General features: G+C 40.5%; 1 protein-coding gene across 1 annotated transcript in view; it reads right to left on the minus strand.

The window, feature by feature from the left end:
* The window catches only part of LOC127449400 (ribonucleoprotein PTB-binding 2-like), a 120,715-nt gene that overhangs the window by 18,646 nt on the left and 81,529 nt on the right, over positions 1 to 20,540 (minus strand). The window contains exons 7-11 of the mRNA XM_051712807.1: positions 18,849 to 18,953; positions 16,064 to 16,175; positions 5,176 to 5,489; positions 2,820 to 2,931; positions 2,402 to 2,550 (exon numbers count right to left, since the gene is read on the minus strand). Of these exons, the coding sequence (XP_051568767.1) occupies positions 2,402 to 2,550; positions 2,820 to 2,931; positions 5,176 to 5,489; positions 16,064 to 16,175; positions 18,849 to 18,953 (792 nt within the window). The remainder of the gene's footprint in view (positions 1 to 2,401; positions 2,551 to 2,819; positions 2,932 to 5,175; positions 5,490 to 16,063; positions 16,176 to 18,848; positions 18,954 to 20,540) is intronic.

Consider the following 20,540-nt stretch of genomic DNA (forward strand, 5'->3'; position numbering starts at 1 on the left):
ACTTTAAACACAAGTAATTCCACACATTCTCAGTTTCTCTCTTTCTCTCGCTCACACACACACGCACTACCTTGTTACTTCAAGGCCGAAAAGCAGTGCATCCTTCGTTGCTAGTTCTAAAGTGACGTTTTCAAACTAGCAACAAATGCTTGAGCTGCATCAAAGCAAGACGCTGAATCTGTGGCGGAAGAAAGTAGTTCCACTCTCAAGAGTATTTCAGGGATGAAAACCAGAAAATGTATTGAGATAAAACCCTGAATGATGTCTTAAGTGTGGTACCCGTGGTATAAGCAGAATAATTGACTCCGGCCCATTGAATTATTGAAAAATAATGCACACCTGAGGTGTACCGGTCAATACACTGCGCATCATGACTGCATTACCACCTCAGGTGTGCATTATTTTTCAATAATTCAACGGTTGTCGTCAATTATTCCTTACATATACTGTGTGTGTGTGTGTATATATATATATATATATATATACGTGTGTGTGTGTGTGTGTGTGTGTGTGTGTGTGTATATATATATATATATATATATATATATATATATATATATATATATATATATATATATATATATATATATATATTTCTTTTATTTCTTATGGGATTCATATTCAACTGTAGGTTATAACAGAATGGCACAATCATAAAACAAAACATGGCAACAAAGAAAAAAATGAAATGACCCCTGTTCAAAAGTCTGCATACCCTTAGTTCTTAATACTGTGTATTGCCCCCTTTAGCATCAATGACAGCGTGCAGTCTTTTGTAATAGTTGTCTATGAGGCCCCAAATTCTTGCAGGTGGTATAGCTGCCCATTCATCTTGGCAAATTGCCTCCAGGTCATGCAAAATCTTTGGTCGTCTTGCATGAACCGCACGTTTGAGATCTCCCCAGTGTGGCTCGATGATATTAAGGTCAGGAGACTGTGATGGCCACTCCAGAACCTTCACCTTTTTCTGCTGTAACCACTGGAGGGTCAACTTGGCCTTGTTCTAAGGGTCATTGTCGTACTGGAATGTCCAAGAGCGTCCCATGCGCAGCTTTCGTGCAGAAGAATGCAAATTGTCTGCCAGTATTTTCTGATAACATGCTGCATTCATCTTGCCATCAATTTTCACAAGATTCCCCGTGCCTTTAGAGCTCACACCCCCCCAAAACATCAGTGAGCCACCACTATGCTTCACAGTGGGGATGGTATTCTTTTCACTATAGGCCTTATTGACCCCTCTCCAAACATAGCGCTTATGGTTGTGACCATAAAGCTCTATTTTGGTCTCGTCACTCCAAATTACAGTGTGCCAGAAGCTGTGAGGCGTGTCAAGGTGTTGTCGGGCATATTGTAACTGGGCTTTTTTGTGGCATTGGCGCAGTAAAGGCTTCTTTCTGGCAACTCGACCATGCAGCTCACTTTTGTTCAAGTATCGTCGTATTGTGCTCCTTGATACAACCACACCGTCTTTTTCCAGAGCAGCCTGTATTTCTCCTGAGGTTACCTGTGGGTTTTTCTTTGTATCCTGAACAATTCTTCTGGCAGTTGTGGCTGAAATCTTTCTTGGTCTACCTGACCTTGGCTTGGTATCAAGAGATCCCCGAATTTTCCACTTCTTAATAAGTGATTGAACAGTACTGACTGGCATTTTCAAGGCTTTGGAAATCTTTTTATATCCTTTTCCATCTTTATAAAGTTCCATTACCTTGTTACGCAGGTCTTTTGACAGTTCTTTTCTGCTCCCCATGGCTCAGTATCTAGCCTGCTCAGTGCATCCATGTGAGAGCTAACAAACTCATTGACTATTTATACACAGACACTAATTGCAATTTAAAAAGCCACAGATGTGGGAAGTAACCTTTAATTGCCATTTAAACCTGTGTGTGTCACCTTGTGTGTCTGTAACAAGGCCAAACATTCAAGGGTATGTAAACATTTGATCAGGGCCATTTGGGTGATTTCTGTTATCATTATGATTTAAAAAGGAGCCAAACAACTATGTGATAATAAATGGCTTCATATGATCACTATCCTTAAATAAAAGAGTTTTTTTTACATGATCAGTCATATTTTCAAAATCAATGCCAAAATTTCACAATTTCTGCCAGGGTATGCAAACTTTTGAGCACAACTGTATATATATATATATATATATATATATATATATATATATATATATATATATATATATATACACACACACACACACAGTATTTATAGTTGAATTTTAACAACTCATTAGGAAGTGAAGAGAAGGAAGAAGAAGAAGAAAAGAGATAGGAAGGGACAAAGGAGATCAAAAGAGAGTGAGCGATTTCGGGTTGGACTCGGTCTTAAAATTTGACCTCTAGTTCGTAGTTCTAGTGTATTTGTGAGTGTATTCTGCGGGTGTTGGAGTTACCTGTGTGTATTGTTGAGTGTATTGGTGAGTGTATTCTGCAGGTGTGGTCTCTGTGCTATATTGACTGGGTTGGTTAGTGGCAGGGGGCAGGACTGCGCTGTACGTCCCACTGTGGGTCTGCACAGTCTGAGGCTTACTGTTGCAGGGTGCTGCAGGAGACACACACAGAAACACACACACACACACACACACACACACACACACACAAAAGAAATAGTGATGTAAACTCTCACACAGACATTATCTTCTCTGCTGATGTGGGCTGCAGCCTGTCTGGCTGTGGCCTTGAGCAGGGAACACAGAGAGACAAGACATTCGTACACTGTAAACATTATAGCTGAAAACAGAGAGCTGACAGAGAAGAGCGATACACTCCAAGGTTTGTGAGAGGTGACTCATCTTCTGATCGTGCACGTACCTTGTAGTACCACTCCGGGAAGCACACTAGCCAGGTTTAGATATGGGTTGGAAGGCAGTTTAACTTCTTTAGGAGGGTCTCCTAACAGAGAAGTCTGACAACTGGACTGAGTCTACAGAAAGAGAGAGAGTGAGAAATGAGAGAGGTAGGGAGAAAACAGCAATAACACAATACACTGCAGCATTTCAGCTGCTAATCTGTACCTCACTGGGTTCCTCACATGTACTAAAATGTCCCTTGCTCCTCCAAACTTATGCAAATATCTTTAACGATTACATGAAACACCATTCACAACATTTATCCTCCTTAATGTGACATATTTCCGAGCGAAACAGAATATTTAGTGGGAAATAATGTAAGGCAAGACTTGATTTTATCCATAGGGATTTGACTGTATCATGAAACGTGAATGGTTGATCTTACTTTCCCCATTCAATTGGCCCTTTTCAGAAAAGAGGAATGTAATTACAGTAAGAAATCTGTAAGTTATAACAAAGCTATATACACTGTAGACAGACAGACAGACTGACAGATACTGTAGAAAGATAAGACAGATAGATAGATAGATAGATAGATAGATAGATAGATAGATAGATAGATAGACAGACAGACAAACAGACAGACATACAGACAGACAGATAGATAGATAGATAAATTCAACTCATTTCAGTCTTTCCTCACACAAAGCTATATAGCACACCAGTCTTTTAAGTTTTTTTTATTTCCTTTGGCACTTTTTGTCCTTTTTGGAGCTTGACACCCCTGGTCACTGTCCAATTTCATGGTATGAAAAAAATAGCAGCTTGGACATTCTGCTAAACATCTCCTTTTGTGTTCCACAAAAGAAAAATATTATATTCCTTTAAAGCACCTTTGCTTTTACTTTCACAGATTCAACAACAAATAGAAATTCATTTTAAGACATGCCAAGGAAAAGTACTGGCACAGAAGCTGCCGGTCATCTCTTATGCAAGTCGCACAGAACACAGAGCTCTCCATTAGCCTGTGTAGGGTAATGCAGTGAGTAATCAGAGCCTGCAGGCACTAGTGCTCTATCATTAGGGCTCAGAGCTCAGTCAGAGTCCATTCTGGGCTCTACTGGCTGCCTGAGACTGTTTCTGAATACAGACTCCTACAGAGTGAACAATGGCAAAAGCTCTAATGTGCTCCTTTAACCGGCTACACACAACCGCATATGATGTATTAAGAGCAGTTGCTGGAGTACGACAGAATGACTTCAGAAGAAAAAAAAAACAGGTAAAGGTGAGGTAAATAGAACAGAAATATAATAATTTTATATAAAACAAAGCTAATCCTCAAAATAGTAATGGTAATTCAGCATTATATTATAATAATAATAAACTTGACTGGGTCCCACAGTAATAATTTAATATTATGCAATCTTCAATTGGGTTCCAAAAAATAAGTATATAATTTTTACACATCTTGTATATGCACAGTTTTGTTTGTTTTTTAGCAAAAATATAAGAAGGCAAATAATGCTTTTTATTAAGCTACTATGTATCATTCTATATAAAATATAAATATAAAAGTTCCTATCAATGAAAATGATTTGATATCATTCTCCCTTGTGTTCATTAAGTAAAAAACTTTAGGGAAACACACCTTTATTGTTTTTAAATAGGTTTTTAATCAATGCCTTTAAAATATTGTATCTTCTTGGCTACAATGGCTGTTTGGATGAAATGCTGGTTCCTCTGATTAAAAATCTCTTTTGAGCCATTTCAGAGCAAATACATAATTGTCAAGAAATATATTGTATATCGTCAATAAGCAAAAAAAAATATCTAGATATAAATTTTGTAGTCATGTCGCCCAGACCTATCCTCTTGTCGCTTAATCTGTATGTCTTTCTTTCTTCTATGGAACACTAAATGCTAAATTTCCAAGCTGTTCTTTTCCATACAATGAAAGCACATAGTGACTATTGCCTGTCAAGCTCCAAAATGGTCAATACGACTATATTCCAAGTCCTCTGAAACCATATGATAGCTATGTGTGAGGAACAGGCTGGATTTTAAGTCGCTATTCACTGAAAATCTTACCATCCTCCGTAGCTCTGAAATCTCATTCACGGTTATGTATATTCAAATGTAGCATGTGATTACATTTAAATTAGATATAGAACATGAAAATATTTAAAAGACACCAAATTGACACCAGGTTCAACAGCAATAATGTTAAACGCTAGTGGTTCTCGCATTGGTCTCTACTGACTGCTCTCAATGTGCCAAGTTTGAAGGCAGAAACGCAAATGAGATTTGTGAGCTACAGCGAAGGGCAAGATTTTCAAAGAGAAACATACAGAACAACAGAGGAATCAAAGAGAACTTACTGTAACAGAAGTACTAGTCTGTGGACTAGTGCTGTGGTGGTTGGCTGGAGCTTTGTGCATTGTGCTCCCCAGCAATGAACCCAGAATTTGTGTGTTGATCCCAGGGTGGAAGTTTTGCAGCTGGGCTTGAGCGCTTATGGATCCCCCTGTGGTTCCTGGAGGTGTGGGCTGTTTCTCAAGAGCCGTGGATGTTGCCGTTACTCCATTCTGCTCGGTGGTACAGCTTATGTGTGAACGCCCAGGTACATGGGACACTAATCCAGTCCCAGAGCCTCCTCCCTGGGATGTGACCGGAGAAGAGTCCTGGCCCAACTCTATGACACAGAGAAATGTCAGTAATACTAGTACATATAAATGCCACTCTACCCGTGCATGTCCACTGGCGCTGAGTGAGTGGAACTGAGTGGGCGTTTTCAATTCATTCTCTTCGGAAGATGAGTGACAGGCTCACATGGAGGATTGTGGATAAAGTTTTACACATCCTTCAGTATATTTTTTGTTTTGATCCTCAGAAGGCAGACAGTCATACAAGTAGAGACGGCATGAAATGATTAAATGATGAGAGAATTATTACATATTATTATATTAAATTCAGATTTCAAATTCAGATATGCAAGAATTCATTTTGAGGCTGGGATAACAAAATTGTATCAAATTGATTGTGACGTCCCTGCCTGGCTGGTGCCTGTGTGTGTTAGTGTTTTTGTGTGCATGTGGTTGGTTTCAGGTATAGTTCGGGCTGTGAGGGGCGTGGCTGACACACCTGACGCTTGTGAGGGGGAGCTTTAAATATCCTTGGATATGTTCATGAGGTGTTTGTTGGCGACGGCATCCTTGCGGGCATGGGGCTGTGTCGTGGAACCGAACTGAGAGCTTCGTTGTAGCGCCCAGTTGTTGCTTTGTGTTTTTTCTTTATTTGCTGTGTTTTTTGTCATTAACAATTTTTATTGATTCCACACTCAAATCAACACAAACAGCACATGAAAACACAGAATCAACTTTCAACAAAATATCCAATTTAATTCAATAAAAACGATGCAGAATCTTAAATTGAATGAGGCGCATCCTTGCATCCCTAGACATTGATTTGACATTTTTTAAAATCCTACCCCATTCTTCATCCTCCAGTACTAAATTCAAGTCTTTCTCCCATAACTTCTTGAGAGATGTCAAAACCCCGTCCCCTAGACTCTGAATTAGCCAGGAATAGTACGCTGAAGCCTCGTGACCCTTTCCAAAAGCCGCTAGTACCATCTCAAGAGTGTCTGCAGCTTTAGGGGGCTGTGTACTACACCCAAAGATGGTACAAAGTAGATTGCGCAGCTGTAAGTACCTGAAGAATTGAGATCTGGGAATCACAAAGGATCTCAATGCTCCATTTTCATACAGGTCACCCAGCATAGCAACTCCCTTCTCAATCCATTCTGTCCAGCTAAAAGGGGACTTGTTAATACACAATTTAGGGTTTAAACAAATGCGGCAACTTTCTGGTAAATGTACGAATTGAGCACGCGGGAAACTTTTGTTCCAATGCGCCAAATGTCTCAATGCGCCAAATGTCTGAGACCAAAAGCATAATAGTAAAACAATATTTTGGGGAAACCTAACCCACCTTTGTCAATTGGCCTGTGTAACTTGTTAGAATGCATTCGAGGGCGCTTACCATTCCAGATAAAAGATTTAGCAATTCTATCAAATTGTTTAAAATAAAAGAGGGGAACTTCAATGGGGAGAGACTGTAATAGGTAGTTAAATTTTGGAATACGATTCATTTTTATAACATTAACCTTCCCAATCATAGATAAATGTAATGAAGCCCACCTTTCCACATCACTTGAAAACTTTTTATTAAAGGGTCAAAATTAACTCTGACTAAATCACATAAATTTGCTGGGAATAAAATACCCAAATACTTAATGTCCTGTTTGGGCCACTGAAAGACGCCCGGCTGAAAAGCCGTTACCGGGCAGAACGCTGTCAGAGCCAGAGCTTCGGATTTAGACCAATTAACTCTGTATCCTGAAAATTTAGAGAAGGAATTGATCATTCTATGGAGGCAAGGCATAGATCTAGTGGGGTCAGAGACGAATAATAAAATATCATCTGCGTAAAGCAAAAGCTTATGCGCCACACCTCCCGCCATCACCCCTGGAAAATCATCCTCCTTTCTTATTGTGGCTGCTAATAGTTCCAGAGCAAGACAGAACAATAATGGGGAAAGAGGGCAACCCTGCCAGGCGCCCCTATCCAGAGTAAAATAATCAGAAATTAATCCATTTGTTTGTACCGCCGCTACAGGGTGTCTATAAAGTAACTTAATCCAACCAATAAATGTACTCCCGAACCCATACATTTCCAAAATCTTAAAAAGATAATCCCATTCTACCATAACAAACACCTTTTCGGTGTCAAGTGAGATGGCAGTGACCAGAGTCTGATCATTCGCTACTGACCACATGATATTGATGAAACGCCTAATGTTATCAGAAGAGCTGTGGCCCCAAATAAACCCCACTTGATCAATATGTATAAGAGATGTCATAACTTTACTTAATCGGATAGCCAAAATTTTTGACAACATTTTTACATCTAGCTGGATCAGGGAAATTGGACAGTAACTCTTACACTCGCTTGGATCTTTGTCTTTTTTAAGAATCAGACTGATCCGGGCTTGTGTCATGGTTGGTGGAAGCTTTCCATTCTTTAATGATTCCGTATAAACCTAGTAAAAGTGGAGCCAATTCTGTAGCATAAGATCTAAAAAATTCAGCAGCAAAACCATCTGGCCCAGGAGCCTTGCCTGTAGGTAAGGACTTAATTACCTCGTCAAGCTCCTCCAAGGTTATCTCAGAATCAAGAGAATTTTTTTGCTCAGTCGTCAATTTAGGGAGTTCTAATGGTTCCACAAAATGTCTAATATCTTCATCAGTAGACGATGACGTGGAACTATAGAGATCAAGATAGAACTCTTTAAAAGCATTATTAATATCAATGGCTGAGGTAAATATTTCACCACCAGCAGATTTCACTGAGGGAATGGTAGAAAAAGACTCTCTCTGCTTTATATATTTAGCCAAAAGCTTCCCTGCTTTGTCACCCGACTCAAAGACTGTCTTGCCTTGAATAACCAAAACTCCACCTTCCGCAATAAAATAGTATTATATCTGTATTTCAAACGAGTCAATTCTCTGAGGCCATCAGACGACATTCGGTGCTTCAGCTCTGCCTCTGCACTTTTAATATTCCCTTCCAGCTCCACGAGTTCACGTGCTTTGTATTTTTTGGTGAATGAGGCATACTGTATGATCCGGCCCCTAAGAACTGCCTTAAGTGCCTCCCAAGCCACACCCACAGAGGATACTGAGGACCAGTTGGTCTCCATAAAAACACTGATTTCAGTCTTTAACATTTGTTGGAAATCAGGATTTTGCAAAAGGGATACATCTCTTTTTCTCCATATGTGGCAACACCTCTAAACTCACCAGGGCGTGATCTGAGACTAAGATGTTTCCAATTGAGCAATCAACAACAGATGAAATGAGGGACTTAAATAAAAAAAAATAAAAAATAAAACCTATTCTAGTATAAATCTTACGAACTGATGAAAAAAATGTATAGTCTCTACCAGATGGGTTCAAAAGTCGCCAAATATCTGCAAGACCAAGATTTTTACACATCCTGAGAAGCATCAATGTTGCTCTAGGGGGCTTACACACTTTTGCTTCACTATGATCAAGAACTGAGTCAATCAAAAGATTAAAGTCTCCTCCCAACATTATATCATGAGGGGTGCCAGCGGCTTGCAACATCCCTTCAAGATCTATAAAAAAGCCCTGATTATCAGCGTTTGGTGCGTAAATATTAGCCAAAATAAGACTTTGCCTCTGCTAAAACAATAATGACTCTTCCTAATTTATCTTTAATCTATTTGAGATGTTTGAATTGTAAATGTTTATTTATCAGTATAATGACTCTCCTATTCTTACTTCAGCCAGCACTAAACTAAGTTTATGTCCTGTTATGTCGAGCAGACTCGGTAAGAGCTCGTCCAGGAATTTCACCATATTTCTGCCCTGTTCATGCCCAGGAATTCCAACAATTCAAATATTGTTCCTTCGATTCCTATTTTTGAGATCTTCCAATTTTTCCAAAATGGATTCCAAATCTGTTTTTGACGCGGGCAGAGTAGCGGATAATTCCCTTTCTGATGACTCAAGATAATCGATCCATCTTTCAACTTCTGCCACTCTTGTGACCAACTCAGAGAATTTTGTTTCCATCGCCGTAATCGATCAACGTATTACAGCGAGATCCTCTAAGTCAGCAACAACCTTCGTCAGCATCACCGAGATGTTGGACAGTTGATGCTGGATTTCATCTCCCGACGTGCCATCCAAATCGAGTCCCCGGCACGCAGGCCCACCAGAGGTTTCAGCTTGAGCACGTAAGTGTCTTTTAATGTCTCCAGAGTCTGAGGATTTTGACTTCTTTGCCATGTTTACCTCAAAGAGCAAATATGTAACTGGGTGAATCAAATCTCACCAAATTAAACATGAAAATAATTAAAAAACTAGCAAAGTGCACAGAGCCAGTCGCTCACACGTCTGCTCCTCGCATGGCATCACGTGACCCCCTCTTTTTATTTGCTGTGTTACACATTCAGACATGCTGCACTACATTTGCTCCACGCACTTGCAGACACGAATGATTATCACTTATACTGACTCACATTACATCTCATTGCTCTTCTGTTCAGATACATTTATTATTTTCGGTACTTTTGCACAAGTGGTCTCCCTTTTTGTTACAGCCTTAGAACCGGGTTGTAACATTGATACATATATATATATATATATATATATAGCACCCCCAGATCATCACTGATCCTCCACCAAATGGGTGCGAGACACTGTGGCTTGAAGGCCTCCCCAGGTCTCTGTTTAACCATTAGATGACCAGGTGGAGGATCGGTGATGATCTGGGGTGCTTCAGCAAGGCTGGAATCGGGCAGATTCGTCTTTGTGAAGGATGCATAAAATCAAGCCACGTACAAGGTTATCCTGGAAGAAAACTTGCTTCCTTCTGCTCTGACAATGTTCCCCAACTCTGATGACTGGTTTTTCCAGCAGGACAATGCCAGGTCAATCAAGGTGTGGATGGAGGACCACCAGATCAAGACCCTGTCATGGCCAGCCCAATCTTCAGACCTGAACCCCATTGAAAACCTCTGGAATGTGATCAAGAGGAAGATGGATGGCCACAAGCCATCAAACAAAGCTGAGCTGCTTGAAGTTTTGCACCAGGAGTGGCATAAAGTCACCCAACCTAAATGTGAAAGACTGGAAGAGAGCATGCCAAGACGCATGAAAGCTGTGATTGAAAATCAGGGTTATTCCACCAAATATTGATTTCCTAAGTTAAAACATTATTATTGTGTTGTATAAAAATGAATATGAACTTATTTTCTTTGCATTATTCGAGGTCTGAAAACACACTTTTTTGTTATTTTGACCAGTTGTCATTTTCTGCAAATAAATGCTCTAAATAACCATATTTTTATTTGGAATTTGGGAGAAATGTTGTCAGTACTTTATAGAATAAAATAAAAATTTTCATTTTACTCAAACACATATCTATAAGTAGTAAATCCAGAGAAACTGACAATTTTGCAGTGGTCTGTTAATTTTTTTCAGAGCTGTAAATATATATATATACTAAACAGAAGCGGAAGACAGCTTCAGCAAACCACGTTTATTTACACACTCTGAATGCAACTCAAACAAAAATAATGCTTTTCAGCGGCCAATGTAAAACTGTTGCTTTTCAGCCAGACAGTGAAGCTTCCATAACACACACACACACACACTGTGCTCAAGTTCAGCTCTCCCTCTTTCGGAGGACTGGCCTGTCTTTTATCTCCCCTGACTCACACTGTGAACATTAAAATGGTAATTAGCCACAATTAATCTCAGGTGGATGACCTTACCGCTTTCTCTCTCCCCAGATGGGTGCTTGACCATGCCCTAACCTCCATATACACCCACCACCCGACTCAGGCCGGGGGAACCGTCCGACTGCCCACTCCCCCCCTTTTCTGGAGAGGAAGTCCGCGACAGCCATCTGTGCCCCCAGTCTGTGGACCACCTCGAACTTAAATGGCTGGAGTGCCAAATACCAACAGGTGATCTGGGCATTGGCATCCTTCATGCGGTGGAGCCACTGGAGCAGGGCATGGTCCAAACAGAGGGTGAATGCTCGTCCCAGCAAATAGTAGCGGAGGGTGAGGACCGCCCACTTGATGGCCATACACTCCTTCTCTATGGTGCTGTACTTCGTCTCACTCATAGAGAGCTTCCGACTAATGTACAGCACCGGGCGCTCCTCCCCCTCCACCACTTGGGACAGTACAGCACCCAGCCCCCTGTCCGATGTGTCTGTCTGAAAAACAAAAGGGAGAGAGAAGTCAGGGGAATGGCATGGCACTGTCCACTGGACCGGGTCTGGTGCTCCCTTTTTAGTGAGATCAGTCAGCGGGCTGGTGACGTCCGAATAATTAGGCACAAACCTTCGATAATAGTCAGCCAGCCCCCAAAACTGTCTCACCTCCTTTTTGGTCTTAGGTCTCGGGCAGGTTGCAATCGCTGCAGTTTTATCAATTTGTGGTCACACCTGCCCATGCCCCAAGTGGAACCCCAGATACCGTACCTCCACCTGTCCAATTGTGCACATCTTTGGGTTTGCTGTGAGCCCCGCTCGTCGCAGTGACCTCAGAACGACCCCAAGATGCTGCATGTGCCGCTGCCAATCACTACTATAAATAATGATATCATCCAAATAAGCAGCGGCATACGCAGCGTGCGGTCTGAGGACTCTGTCCATCAGATGCTGAAATGTAGCCGGGGCACCAAACAAACTGAACGGAAGGGTCACAAATTAGTGTAATCCAAATGGTGTGGAGAAGGCCGTTTTCTCACGGGACATCGGTGTTAAGGGGATCTGCCAATAACCCATTGTTAAGTCCAGTGTTGAGTAAAAGTGAGCCGTGCACAACCGATCAAGCAGTTCGTCAATACGAGGCATTGGATACACGTCAAATTTCGACACGCGTTGACTTTTCTATAATCCACACGGAATCGGACCAATCCATCGCTCTTAGTTACCAGAACCACCGGGCTGGTCCAATCACTGTGGGATTCTTCTATTACCCCATATCGAGCATGGCCTTTAATTCTTCCCATACTACCTGTTTCTTGTGTTCGGGTAAGTGGTAGGGACATCTATGTACCACTACCCCGGGGTTTGTTTCAATGTGGTGTTCTATGAGGTTAGTGTGACCAGGAAGAGGTGAGAACACGTCAGAGAAACATTTTTGCAATCTGGCAACCACCGTAATTTGTGATGGCGAGAGGTGGTCTCCACAAGGGACTGGAGTCTCTCCATGGTTTTAATAGGTTGAGGTGGTAAATTTGACGAGCCCCGCCCCATCCATATGCACTACTTCATAGTCAACTTCCCCAACTCGCCGTGTGACCTCAAAGGGCCCTTGCCACTTCGTGTGTAATTTAGAGCTCGATGTGGGCAGCAATACAAGTACTTTATCTCCCTGTGCAAACTCCCATAGCCAAGCTCCCCTGTTATATAGCCGGTGACGTTCTTGAGCCTGTAGCAAATTCTCCTGTGATAGACACCCCAGTGTGTGGAGTTTTGCGCACAGGTCAAGAACGTATTACATTTCATTTTTGCTTTGTGAAGTTCCCTCCTCCCAATTTTCCTTCATGACGTCTAACACGCCACAGGGCTTACGCCCATATAACAATTCAAATGGGGAAAACACCGTGGAGGCTTGCGGGACCTCTCGCACTGCAAATAACAGGGGATCAAGCCACTTATCCCAATTCCGAGCATCTTCGTGTACGAACTTACGAATCATATTTTTTAAGGTTTTATTAAATCGTTTGACCAAGCCTTCTGTTTGTGGATGGTACCCGCTTTTCCGAATTGACTTAATACCTAATAATTCGTACAGCTCGCGTAGTGTAGGTGAAATGAAAGTAGTGCCCTGATCAGTGAGGATTTCTTTCGGAATCCTCACTCGGGAGATCATTTTGAAGAGTTCCTCTGCAACACTATGTGCTGAGATATTGCGAAGAGGCACTGCTTTCGGGTATCGCATTGCGTAGTCCAACAGAACCAACACAAAGCGATGCCCGCGTGCTGACTGTTCTAATGGCCTAACGAGGTCCATGCCAATTCTATCAAAGGGAACCTCGATCAACGGAAGAGGGTGCAATGGCACTTTTGGTGTGGCCGGCGGATTCAACAGCTGACATTCGCGGCATGTCGCACACCACCGGCTAACATCCCCGCGAATGCCCGGCCAATAGAAACGGGCCATGAGATGGCTTAGTGTTTTCCCCTGTCCCAAATGACCCACCATCGGACTATGATGAGCTGCCTGGAACAACATTTCCCGACAGCTCCTTGGTACTAACAACTGGGATGTATCTTCCTTTGTCTGAGCATCCTGCATCACTCGATACAACCGATCGATTATTACTGAGAAATACGGATATGTGAGTGCAATGCGCAGCTGAAGGCATTGACCATCAATTACTTTCACTTGGTCAAACAAAATTAGTGGATGGGCGAGGCGGGAACTAACCACAGCCTCAATGTTATGCTTTTGACCCCAAAATAGAATAGTGACGGTCACCGCAGGATAATCGTAAATATCCCCGTGTACACACCTCAACTTCACCCGATTATTTGTATTCAATGCCCCATTTTGAACAAAGCACTGATGAATAGAGGTTTGGTTACAACCTGAATCCACCAAGGCTTGGTATGTACCCCCTAATACTCAAGGGTATTTGGTACGTCCTAGCTCAATCGCGGGTGGCCTGTGGAGTGTCGGGGACCCGGATCAACATCCCCACCTCCATCACTGGGCACTGTTCGCGGATGTGACCCGGCTCCCCGCAACTCCAACAGACCGGCCCGAACCTCACACCCACACTAGTGGCGGCAGCTTCCCCCACCTGAGAGGAAGAATGGCAAGAGCCGGGGGAGAGAGAAACAGGAGGGTTAATACACCCCTGAGGCAAAGGCACCAGTCTCGGGGGATTTTTCCGGGGGAACAGGATAGGTAGGAAGGAAGGAGGGGAAGGGGCGGGGGAGGGATCACAGACAGAGAGAGAGCAGGGCATGTCTGCCCCTGGGTATGCCACTAAATTGTCCTCTGCCAACTGCACTCTTTCATCCAGCGACACCGGTCGGTGGCACTGGACCCACTCCGCTGATCCTTTCAGTAGTCGGGAGATGAATTGCTACAGCACCACAAGATCGATGACATGCCCGACATTGCTGGGCTCCTCAGCCAGCACCCACCACCGGCAGGCATCACAGAGTTGTTGAGTGAAGGCAAACGGGCGGCCGACTTTGCTCAGTATCAGGGATCGGAACCACTGGCGGTGCTCCTCTGGACTGCAGCCGACCCGCTGCAGAACGGCTTTCTTCAGCTCGGGGTACCTCAGGAGGTTGTCGACCGGGAGCTGTTGGGCCAAAAGTTGGGCCTCCCCGGTCAGCAGCGGTAAGAGGTGGACTGCCCATTACACCCGTGGCCATTCCAGGGCTTGGGCCGTGCGCTCTACGAGCTCCAGAAAGGCCTCCGAATCATCTTGTGCCCCCATCTTCGCAACACATGGAGGTTTGCTGCTGCCGGGGTCGTGTCGTGCACCCCCTACAGAGGCACCAAGCTCTGCAATGCCCGTCGGTCCTCCTATTGGCCTCGAAGGAGCACCTCGAAGCGCTGTTGCTGCTCTTCCCGCAGATCCATGAGGGCCTGGTGTTGAGCCTGGTGGATGCTGGCGAGGGATCGGAACACTTCCTCCAGCGGCGAAGATGACTCCATAGCAGCGTACTCAATGCAACTCAAACAAAAATAACGCTTTTCAGTGGCCAACGTAAAACTGCTGCTTTTCAGCCAGACAGTGAAGCTTCCATAACACACACACTGTGCTCAGGTTCAGCTCTCCCTCTTTCAAGGGACTGGGCCGTCTTTTATCTCCCCCGACTCTCACTGTGAACATAGAAATGGTAATTAGCCATAATTCATCTCAGGCGGATATCCTTACCGCTTTCTCTCTCCCCAGACGGGCGCTCAACAATGCCCTCACCTCCACTATATATATATATATATATATATATATATATATATATATATATATATATATATATATATATATATATATATATACACACACACACACACACACACACACACACACACATATATATATACATACTGTATTATAAATGTTAATTTATATACTATATATATCAATATATATACTGTCTATAATTAATTTTATAAAAGCATATTTAAAGCAATCATAGACTATACCCACTTGATGTACATTTTTACAGACACAACCCCAAAGCGGCTGATCTCTGTCATTTTGGGTGGTATTGAGAAAATATTAGAGCAACTTTGTTGCATTACGGTGGTAAATAAGCTTTCATTCCAACTAATGCATATAGGGTATATTCAGGAAAACATCCATACCTTTGTATTTCAATTTCTAACCAACTGCAACACCTGCACGGCACTGATATTCAAATAGAAATGACCCTGCACAAAAACATACTCTTCAAAGGTCTTTAATTCTTTGATGAATGCCTATACCAGACATTGCACACACACACCCTCTGTATAAGAGCACAAAAGGAGAAATACTGATTGAAGCATCTGTCTTTCACTGCTTATAATGAGGCTTTTGAAACAGTTTGAGGATTTGCATTGCAAATGTCTTTCCCTATAGTGGAGACAGAGACCTCTGGATTGGGCCTGCGGTGAGCAGGCTTGACCAATCCGATCAGAAGCTCTCACCTGTGGGGGAATCTCCCAGCAAGCCTTTCCCCAGAGGAATCGCTGCTGGAGCTCGAAGACCCAGAACTTTCTGGAGAAGCAGCCGAGAGGGGTCACCTAAAAGACCCGGGACCTGAGAGGAAATAAGATAATGATGAAGGAGAAAAGAGAACAGATAGGCCATAATAGGCGAAATGAGTCAAGAATGACGATGTGGCTTATCATGAAGCTAAACACATTCCGTCTCCTCTGGAAGTTAAAGAACATGAAGACAGGCGAGATAGAACACAAAACTAATTTTTAAAGACTATCCTGGCCATTCTTTTACTTATAGAGAATAAAAACTTGGGCATTTAAGCACCCTAAACGTATCATAAAAAGTGGTCCTTACTACTTGTGTGCTACATTCCAAGACATATGATAGCTTTGTGTGTGGACAGACTGAAATGTAAGTTATGTAAGTCAGTGAGTTCAACTCGATAAACAGATCAATTTAATTTGTGAATGAATCATTCAGATCTGACACAAATGAATCATTAGTTCACAAATCAGACACCGCTACTTCTCTTACGAGCTCTAATGAATGCACCAAGAAGCGCTGTAGCTTTTATGATATGTTTATGGTGCTTTTTTTTTTATTTTGGAGCTTCACAGTCCCCAGTCCTCATTCCTGTTTAATTAAATGGAAAAAAGTGGCTAGGATACTCTTCAAAAATTTACCTTTTGTGATCCACAGAAGAATGTGCACGAAAATGCAGAATTTTCATTTATGGGTGAAACTCTTCCTTTAATCCAGTTTGAATCTACAACACATGCTCAAAAACAACTAACATCGCCAGCACATTCTCACACAAACAAAGATGTGCATTAAAATGGATTTATGAAAGCTTTGCCAAGCATATAATATCACTGTTATTATCTCCTCTCCCTTAAATTTCCATGTGGACATCTGTATAATTTTCTAACCAGAACCCCAAATATATATTACAAATGCCGGTGAGATCTATGGCTCTAATACTGCTTTATAAAATAAATATAAATAATGCTTTTCGAAATGAAAGCTGCAGTTGTCTCATTATTTACAACAGAATGTAATGCAGACTAATAATATCCTCACAGAAAGAACTGTGAATACAATTTTAGGCTGCTGTTGCCAAACAGCCATTGCTAGTTTTTTTCAGGTAAGTCACACTCACACAAACATTGCTTACACCACATTAATGCGGTAATGTTTTTTTATTTTTTTTTTATTATTATTTTTATTTCTTAAGGGAGATTTCAATACTACAGCAAAAACTAATATGCTTACATTTTCTATTTAAAAGATTAGATATTAAATGTAATATATATATAAAAATATAATTAGAACAATGCCTTATTCTTATTCTACTTTATTATAAATTGCTTTTCAAGTAATTATTCAAGTAAACAGTCAGTAATAAAGAACAAATCGTTTTTCTCCTTGTTAATATTGTTGTTTGATTATAATTAAAGACATATTTTAAAGCGGCAGGCTGCACTTACACTGCAAGACACAAATCCCGATTTTGCGTTCAGCCTGTTTACATTAAAGACTAACCGACTGTGTAAAGAGACCCTAAAATGAACATTCTGCCATCATTTACTCACCCTAAAGTTGCCTCTAAGGATGTGATGGTATAAAATTTTCATATCACGATAATTGCTAAAGCATTTGTCATGGTATACAGTATTATTACAGTATTGTATTGAATTGCAAAATGGGTTGAAAGATAAATCAACTTTATTGCTGCCCTTAATTACAATATTTAGTTACCACAAAGAAAGTAACTTTGCACAGATCAAACCATATAAGATTCAAAGAGACATGGTGGCCAGTGCTTCTATTTTGCATTTATCTAATTTATTATGGTTTATTTTCATTGCAAATGAACAAGTAACAACAATGGTAACATTTTGAGGGAAAAGTTTAATTGAATAAGAAACATGAATTTTAGAGTTTCCTAGTAATTTGGTATGTATTCCTAATACTGTAAGAGTTAGAGTGTTGGAAATGTTGATTTATTGATGGAAATGCTACAGTGCATTCAGAAAAATCGAATCAATTGGGTTAGTAGGTTATCTAAAAATGTTCACGGTATTTTGAAGTGCTCACGATAACAATATTGTGCATGTTAAATATCACGAAATACCATATAACTGAATATCAGCAAATGTCTAGTTGTCTCAAACCCGTATGGCTTTCTTCCGTGGAATACAAAAGGAGATCAGTCGATCATCTTTTTTCCATACAATGAAAGTTAATGGTGACTGGGGCTAAAATTTTGTCTAATATCCGTGTTTATGTTCAACAGAAGAAACAAAGTCATATGAGTTTTGGAAAAACAAGAGGGTGAGTAAATGATGACAGAATATTCGGTAACACTTTACAATAAGGTTCTATTTGTTAACATTAGTTGGCTAAATTAGTTAACAGGAACTAACAATCAAAAATACTTGTACAGCATTTATTAATCTTGGCTAACGTTAATTTTGACATTAAAACAATTAAAACTGTGTTATTTTATGTATAATAAAGTTGTATACATTAACATACACTAACAATGAACAACTGTATTTTTACATTAACATTAACAAAGATTAATAAATGCTTTAAAAATTAAAAATTAAAATTTTTAATTAAAAAAACATTAAAAATGTTCATTGATAGTTTATGATACCTAACAAATAGAACCTTGTAGGAACCTTATTGTAAAGTGTTACCAGATTTTCATTTTTGGGTAAACTTAACCTTTAATGGGAACAAGACACATTATGACACACACACCCTCGCATTAGTGACATGCTTGTCTTTGATGTGTAAGAGCTGCTGTTGGGCCATCTGCATGTGGAGAAGATTCTGGAGAACAAGACCATTTCCTAGAATTGCATTCTGCATGAGATAGAGAGAGAGAGAGAGAGAGGTACTTATGAGTTATATAAAAAAAGTATGTGGACAAAACAGTTGCTACTTAATGGTAATCGGCACTTAAACTGCAGCTATACAGTACTGTGCAAAAGTTTTAGGCACATAAGATGTTTCACAAAAGCATCTGTCTTAAGATGGTTATTTATATCTTCAGCTTTAGTGTGTCAATAGGTAATATAAATGTTAGACTCCCAAACATTACTTTTGCAAATAGAAAAGATTAGAATAGAAGAACAGGGAGCCCTGCAACAGATGTCACCGTCCCCACAGAGCCCCCCACTGAACATCGTGTCAGTCTGAGATTACATAAAGAGACAGAAGTAATTGAGACAGCCTAAATAGATAGATGAACTGTGGCGAATTCTCCAAGAAGCTTGGAACAGCCTATCTGCCAAGAACTAGGAAAACTATGTCCAGGTTTACCTAGTAGAATTGGTGCTGTTTTAAAGGCAAAGGTGGTCACACCGAATATTGATTTAGCTTTTTTTATGTTTACTGGACTTTGTATGACATTAAGTGATAAATGAAAACTATTTATGCCATTATTTTTGAAGACTTCCTCACTATGCAACATTTTTCACAAGTGCCTAAAACTATTGCACAGTACTGTATGTCCTTCTTTCCTATTGACACTTTTTTCTATTCATCTTGATCTATTTTTGCTCTAAACCAGTTGTGTGTGGTGGACTTTTGAAATGAGGAGGCAGAGTACCATCTCAGCATTTGTTTTTTATTTTTTTTTCACGAGTCCAACATAAATTCCTATTTCAGTTCAGTTTAAGTTTAAATAGCTTTCAGGTTAAACCCATACACATCTGAAATCTGATTCATCACAACATATGATATGAAAAAGTAGGCCAGTATAAAAATCTATAACATAAAAGTATTTTGCTTATAAATGTAACAACATAATAATAAAATACTAAAAATGGGTGTTGTTCTATATGTAACATATATTTTACTTAAATCAGTTTATTATTATCAAATTTGTATAGGCTATGTACATATATGCCCAAACAAAATAAACATTATATATATTAATTGCCATATATTTCTTTTCTATATGGGAAGGCATATGAAATACCTTTTAACTTACACTGTATATAAGCATGAAATACTTATTTTTGTTAATTCATATTAACACTATTTATTAAATTAAGACAAATCAAAGACTCATCGTGTGTATGCATTGATTTATAATTATAATTTTTTCATTGCCTCAAAAACAATACCTAAAAGAATACAGCAACAAGCATATATCATGTATATTTCATCTGTTCGACTATTATTTTTATAATCATCTTATTTTTGGATCATCCGTCATCTCCTCCTTGGTAAACACACGGCACGCACCTTTAAGAGCGAATGTTCACTAAAAAGCGTGCCACTCACATACCATTTCAGATTTCAAGTAATTTTAAGTTCATTTTGATTTGGATGTGACCAAAAGTGCGGTTGTCTGTGTCAGCTGGTTGTTTCTATGCAAATAGTTTCTCTACTTCCATCAGTTCATCCCATTCATAGCGATCAGCAGAGACCAGCTGTGAGGAC

The sequence above is a fragment of the Myxocyprinus asiaticus genome, chromosome 12 (genome assembly GCF_019703515.2).
Source record: "Myxocyprinus asiaticus isolate MX2 ecotype Aquarium Trade chromosome 12, UBuf_Myxa_2, whole genome shotgun sequence".
NCBI classification, from domain to species: domain Eukaryota; kingdom Metazoa; phylum Chordata; class Actinopteri; order Cypriniformes; family Catostomidae; genus Myxocyprinus; species Myxocyprinus asiaticus.